Here is a 7,654-nt window from a genome sequence, read left to right as displayed (position 1 = left end):
ACACATATCTAGCAATAAAGCTGATTGGTAGGTCAATTACCAAAGATCCTAAGTAGAATGATTTCACTTTGATGGACCAGCAATTCATGAATGAATTTTTGAAGACTAATGACATACTAAATAGACAAGATGAACACACTCAGAAGCTACATATATCATCAACAACTTAAATTAACATCAACTTTTCATCTGGTCTCAAGGCAAAAGTCTGTTACTTATATATTTAAATTCAAAAGCAAAGAAAATGTATTGATTAAACCAATAAGGCTCTCTTAAGTTTATCAAAAGTAAAAACAGTACTATAACATTACAGAAATTTCACTTTTACATCCCTTAAACTTCATATTTTCTCTAAGGGTACATGTGATAGTAATTTGAAAATAAGCATCAAATACCCCCTATTTGAAAATTTTATGTGGAAGAACTGGAGATCTACAGAGAAAAAATTTAAATTTATCCCTACACAAATGGAGAAGGAAAGAAGGAGGGAAGAAGGGAAGGAGGAAAGGAAGGGACACTCTTTTACAAGGATTTGTTACTCCCAAACTTCCTCCAATTTTGTTCTATCTTGTTCAAGGTGGTGCCAGAGAAATCCAGCAGGTGGCACTCATACATTTTTCTAAATATGATGCTGAATGAAAAAAGAATTGCTTAAATTTTGTATTTCAGACCAAAAAGCCAAATAAACCATAGTCGGAAGCAAACACATTTCAAAATTTTCTATTACCATGGAGAAATAATGCTTTTAAACTGCTCTAATGCACATTCATAGCTTGCAAGCAACTTACAATTTTCACTTTCTTTCTAGCAGCTGATGGAAAGTAAGCATTCATAATCATTACCTGCCAATCAACAGCTTGATAATAGAAAGCTGTAAGTGACCATTGAGAGACTCACAAACTTTTTTCATGATGGGATATGGGATCATTATTTTCTTCTAGTTTCTTTTCAATGGTTTCATTGGTTGTTCTACATAGATGAGTCCTGGAATTAGCAAACATCATCACTACCATTTTCAACTAAGTAAACAGAGGCTCAGAAAGAGTAAAAAAATTAGGGATAGGTAATTCGACCAAGAAAGAGAACAATAAATGAATCCAGTTTCTTTAACAACAGAATCAACAATTTTTACTTAAATCTTCAATTAATAAATACGGTTAACAAGTTAATTCGAGCCATACCTCAACATACCTTTATTACACAATGTCTGTATAGTAACTTTCTAGGCTCTGAGAAAAAAGTGGTGCATAAGACAAATAATACCCCAGCTCTCATGCAACTTGTGGTTGAGTAGTGATAAACAGAAACAAAGAAAGATACCAGAAATCACAAGTAGTATGAAGAGAATTAAACCAGAGTGGGTGACAATGTGATCATGTGACTACCTTAGACCAACTGTTTAAAGGAAGACTTCTCCCAGGTGGTGGCACTTCAGCTAACACCTGGATGACACAAGCAGACAGCCATAACAAGGATCAAGAAGAGCAGCATCCCAGCCAGAGGAACACAGGTTCTGAAATGATCCCAAGGCCAGAGTAAATCAGGTCTGTTTGTGAAGCAGAAAGGACAGTGTGGCTGGAGAAGAACATGCAAGGAGGAAAGTGTATGACACAAGTTCCAAGAGGTAGCTAGGAGCCAGGATGGATGGCTAGATGGACGAATGAAAGAATGGATGGAGGAACAATAGAAGAGGAAAAGAAAGAAATGAGAAGAGTGTTAATTTTCAGTTAATCAGAGATTCTTTTACATGTTTATCTTTCTGGAAGTTCTCCATTAGTCCATATACCTGCTTTATCAAGTATATGATTATAAATCTCATTATTTGATATTTTAAGAAGATGCCATTCCTCAGGTTATCACCTTAAATTATCAATGACCACAGGGTAACACTGAAAAAAATAATACATCTACAGAAAGTATAATAAAGTAGGATGAATAGATATTAATTTCAAGAGATACTCAGAAGGTGAATTCTCAATAATACTTGATTTGAGTCTGTTTTGTACTGATCTGCCCCTTTCTTCTCATGGAGCATAAAGGATAGTCTTAGTTATTTAAAGATTCACATTCACTGATTCTGATTAATCAATGTTTTCTGGTACCAAAAGGGCGATTTAAATGATTCTCAAATTTCTTTCATTTTCTAATATTTATCTGTTATGTAAGATCTTATTATAAGCATATTTTCAAAACAGTGTATTTTTAAGATTGTTGGAACTGAAGCTCAATCAATTAAACTGTAAATGAAGAGGACCACTGCCCTCTGTGAACTTATATGAACCAGATCATCAATCAAAATCTCAGTTCTGCAAAAACAGGGATATATGCTTGGTCATCAACTAGAATTTCAATAAAAAAAGACTTTTGATTTTATTGGATAAAAATATTTTTATAAACTTTCATTTTGCAAATTTAATTGGTATCAGATCTTAGAGCTGACATTACACTGACCCTATGACCGCTTTCATGTCAACTATTCCCAACCAGGAGCTTCTTTGTCTAAAGACCACGAAAACTGTCAACAACCATATTATATAATGGTGGTCTGAATTTACAAACACTTACTCTCAGTAATCACAAAGCCCTATCCAGAAATATTCATTAGTAATTATATTTGTATCTATTCAATGTAGATTAAGAGAATTTCATTTTAACAAGATTTTATTTACCGACTAATTAGAATGACAATTTATTACAACTCGCACAATAATTAACTTATAATTAATAGAATACTATAGCTCTTCTGGCTGTAAGAAAACAATAAATTCATTTTTCTCCCACTCTATGGGCCCGTTTTGCACAGCTACTTGTATCAGTTATTGTTATTAATTTCACATTTTTACTCACTCTTTATTTTCCCAGACATTTGAATTCTGTTGCTGTCAATTTCACAAAGGTCTTTTAAAGATAAATTCACTATGTATCAAAAGCAGTTGTTTAAATAAGCATTCAGTTCTGACAGCTTTGCTCTTGATACTTTTCATTTCAGCAGCTAGGAGAGCATTTTACCATCAGTCATGGCTTTCTTTGTTATGCTTTCTTTTTTTCCTCCAACCAAAGTAAATATGTTCTTACAACCAGCAGTACCCTGCAAAATTTTCCTCATGTTTAATGAATGTGACCCGCAGTACAATGAATAACAAGAAACCAATGAAATCCCTGCTCTCGCTTATAGAATAGGGAATCACTACATTATTTCACTGATACGTTACTCAATGCTGTCTCAGTATTATTCTTTTATTAAATATCAGTAATGAGAAAATAAAGGTTCTTCACTGAGATAATGATTTGATCATTAGTAGGCCCAGTAAAACTTAAACTTGAGAATATAGGGTTTGAGAAGCACAAATGCAACTAACTCTACAATCCTACCTCCAGCATTTTTAAAGACAACTTCATTCTTCTTGCTCTTCCATTAAAAAAGAAAAAAAGAAGAATCTGTTGTCTTAAGATAAAAGGACCACAAAATTCTAAGACTTAATCCCTGCTTCAGGCTAATGACAAAAAATATTTTTCATTTTTAGTTCGCATCTTGCAAAAAATTCCCTTGACAGAAAATGCTCTGAACTAGACTCTGAAAGGCAAATGTATTTGTTTCAAGTTTTTCAGGATAAGAAAGGAGAGGAGTCAAGAAGAAACATAAAAGTTGAACTAAAATTCTGCTTCAAATATTAAAATATTTCTTAGTATATTAAACAACTTCAAATTTCAAATTTTATACCATAAATAAATATTTGAATGACAGAACACCTTACCCTCTATACCCAGGGTTAAAAAACATATCATATTTATTTCTAATCATGTCACTGAACTGCTACTGTTTTCTGGGCTGCAAATAAATGACTTATTCATAATAATGTGACACAGTTATGTATGATTGATTGGTACAAAATAGAAAGGGACTTTGTCCTCAGCATAGATTAGAACAGGGCCTGTCCAGTACATGCTGTCTGTCCATCTGCAGCTAACCAGCTGAATTACTGATTGCCCTTCTGGTAAAAGACCAAACATATTTTTCTCAGCATAATTTCTACTCTATAAAAAATTACCAATCTCAACTGACTCTTTTTTAAGACATTTCTAGATTCCAATTCATTATGATACAATGACTTCAACCTTATACTGACTTTAAGAATCTCATTGTGCTTTTTCAAATTTCAAGAAAAAAAGGGAAGACAGACAACGTGTGCCTCAATTTTCGTTTCTTTCACAGAAGAAAACACTACCATAGATAAAACAATGAGTAGTTTAGAAATATTCCTAACTGTACATACCTTAAAGCTTTTCCTTTTCTTTGCTTTTTCCTCCCATTTCAATAATTAGGCCAGAGAATAAAGAAAGGAATTTCTAGTCCAGTGATCATGCGTCACATCTTATAATTCTGTTGCTGTTTTTCTACTAGCCAAACAACTCCATTAATCAGCAGGAAAAATATGCAGCAAACTGTCTACACATCCTAGTATTATCCCCAGTGGAGGGCTTAAAATTCAAAAGTTGCTTCTGTAAAGAAAGTTGCTTCAGTAAAGAGCTATGGTAGCATGCCAGGAACCCCAGAAGTGTATCAGTGTTGCTTTGGGTTAGTTAGGCTTTGGTTATAACTAAGTATAGGGAAAATTTAGTGAATTTATTTAATGAATAAGCATTCATTTAAAAGTTGTTTTTAATGTATAGTCAAAGTCTTACCTCCAGGGTAATTAGTTAGTCTGAGGCACATTTTTATCTAGATAATTTCAGTTATTCTTCCTACTTGAGAGTTTCATGAATTACTAATTCTTTAAAAAATCTAAAAACAAATCCAATCTGCTGATATATTAACAGTGCAGTTTAATTTCATACACTGCCTGCAATTTCTATTGATTGTTGTATTTTCTTTGTTCAATGAACTTGTTCCTTTGATTACACTGATTCTAATAGTCCCAGTTATTTTGGTTGGTATCACATGGTCAGTGCTTTGTATTTACTCTATCATGAAGTGCTAAAATAATCATTCAATTGTTTGAAAGTCAGTTTAAACCTTAAAATATGCATTTTTAGCATTTTGAAATAATGAAAACATGTTATGAACCATTTTCTCAACTTCAATTCATATGAATTCTGATTCCATTACTGCATTTTTAATCTAGATATTCTATTTGACACACATGTGAAAAGACTATTATATCAGTAAGAGTTTATTTTGCATATATGCCATTTTGTGTTATGCAAATAATTGGCACATCTCTACTTCACATTAATATTTCAGCTACAAACCAATAATGAACTGAAATTACTGGTAAGTGAAAAAGTCTTTACATGTAAACTTAGTCTGCATATTAATGATATGATACACATTTAATAATAAACATTCACAAGACTTAGAACTTTGAATGTGGTTGGATAAATAGACTAAACTATAAATAAACTAAACTAAGACAGAATTGAAGTCATGACTAATTCCAATAACCATTTCACACTATATTTTGATATAAAATAGACTAATTCCCTGATATCATTGTTTTTCTTCTTAATCAAAAGTAATTATTATTAAATATTTAAAGAACCAAAATAAAAATAACTTCTGAAAATGCAAATTATTTAAACAGATGGCAACTGCTACACATCTCAAAGGAGATTTTTAACTTTGCTGCTTAAAAAAAAAATTGTAAAGCAATCTATGCAAAAAGCTATGCCCAGATAAGACCTGATTTCAAACAGGACTACCTTAAATATCAGTAGATCTAAGACATCTGTAAACATCTCATATTTGATATTAAACTAATTCAACTACAACCACAAAAGAAAACATTTGCATGCAGTACTTTGAGCAATACCCTTAAACAGGCTTTGTTCTCCTCCCTCCTCTACTACAATTTAGGGCCTTGTTGAAAACATACCTTTCTTCCTAGTTAGGATTGCTAAGAGCAGAAAGATATCTGATGTTGGAAATTTGGTGGCACTACCGAATTTGATTCAAACATAAGAACACCGTTTTCATTTTCAGTATTTCAGGCCACCAGCAAAAAGGAATCCTGATGGCTATAAGGAGTCTCTCTACATCCCCAAGTAGATGACTTATTTCATTTTAACCAACACTGGCATTAGGAAGAAAACTGGTAGCACAAACTGCTGAAAAGTGGCTACAGGTGCCCCAGACTTGACTCTACAGAAAAATTTAAAGAAAAATGGAGGAAACTGGCTTTTGCAGATGAAAGGCCTCTGAAGACCTCCGTCAACAGACATCATATGATTAGAGAAGGACTAAAATGAAAGGAAGCATCTTTGTTGGTGCAAATGGCACTGACAAAATTGGGTCAAAAATCTGAGCTTTTCTTCCTACATGTGTTTGACTGGATTCAAGGTAAACTGCAACAAAGAATAAACAACATTAGAAAGTACAGATCAGCTTAAGGTTCAGGGGGATGTAAGAAGCCCGAGGGCCCAATATCTATTTCTCCTTCCTATAGAAACACAATAAAGCCACATCAAAAACCCTTTAGGTTTTAGTAGGTAATAAAACTGCAAAATTATTTTTTTAAGTGCTAATATACCAATTCTAGATTTCAACAAATTTGAGCATTGTGGACCTCACATTTTCCACAAGAATCTGTTGTAATGGGTATCATTCATGTATCTATCACCATGACACTAAGATGTTTTGATCAAATCTTAGATAGCTGATCAACTCTCTACAAGTTATTTATTTCCTGAAGATCTTTCTGTGCCAATGTCTGAAATGAAACAAAATTATCCATGAGAAAAATTAAATTTTTAATAAAAGAATTACATAAAATTCACATAAATTTAGCACAACAATAACGCTGGGCATTCATAAATTCTACTTTTGAAAGTTTTTACAAGCATAGAAATTCTAACATAAACTTTTTCTTGTTTATTTTATTTTTTTTTAATTTATTTATTTTTGTCTTTTTGCCATTTCTTGGGCCGCTCCCGCGGCATATGGAGGTTCCCAGGCTAGGGGTCAAATTGGAGCTGTAGCCACTGGCCTACGTCAGAGCCACAGCAACGTGGGATCCGAGCCGTGTCTGCAACCTACACCATAGCTCACGGCAACGCCAGATCCTTTAACCCACTGAGCAAGGGCAGGGACCGAACCCGCAACCTCACGGTTCCTAGTTGGATTCATTAAACCACTGCACCAGGACGGGAACTCAACTTTTTCTTGTTTAAAATTTTCCAGAATATATATATTTTAGGGCTATACCCGCAGCATATAGAGGTTCCAATGCTAGGGGTCAAATCAGAGCTACAGCCGCGGGCCTACACCATAGCCACAGCTACTTGGGATCTGAGCTATGTCTGAGACCTAACACAGCTCACAACAATGCTGGATCCTCAACCCACTGAGTGAGGTCAGGAATCAAACCTGCAACCTCATGGTTACTAGTCAGATTCGTTTCCACTGCGCCACAACAGGAACTCCCTAAAACTATATTTTAACATACTTTAAAGCTAGTTATATATGTCATCTATTAAAATAGAGCATGGCAAATGCTATGTTCATTTTATAAACAACCAAAGTAAGAGGTTAAAAGCAATTTAAAGTGCTGCCACACAATCTGAAAATATTTCCAATAATTGGATCCAAAGTTCTTGAGATCATAAAAATCTGTAATAGGAAAGTTTTAGAATTAAATATAATAAAAGTATAATTTAT

General features: G+C 33.5%; 1 protein-coding gene across 1 annotated transcript in view; it reads right to left on the bottom strand.

The window, feature by feature from the left end:
- Positions 1-6,476: 6,476 nt before the first annotated feature.
- CCDC172 (coiled-coil domain containing 172) overlaps positions 6,477-7,654 on the bottom strand; it is a 97,173-nt gene continuing 95,995 nt past the window's right edge. Inside the window, exon 9 of the mRNA XM_047762714.1 lies at positions 6,477-6,707. Coding sequence (XP_047618670.1) covers positions 6,666-6,707 — 42 coding nt within the window. The 3' untranslated portion in view covers positions 6,477-6,665. The remainder of the gene's footprint in view (positions 6,708-7,654) is intronic.

The sequence above is a fragment of the Phacochoerus africanus genome, chromosome 15, assembly GCF_016906955.1.
Source record: "Phacochoerus africanus isolate WHEZ1 chromosome 15, ROS_Pafr_v1, whole genome shotgun sequence".
Lineage (NCBI taxonomy): Eukaryota > Metazoa > Chordata > Mammalia > Artiodactyla > Suidae > Phacochoerus > Phacochoerus africanus.
Note: the sequence above shows the minus strand (reverse complement) of the source record. Positions and strands in the feature narration are given on the sequence as shown.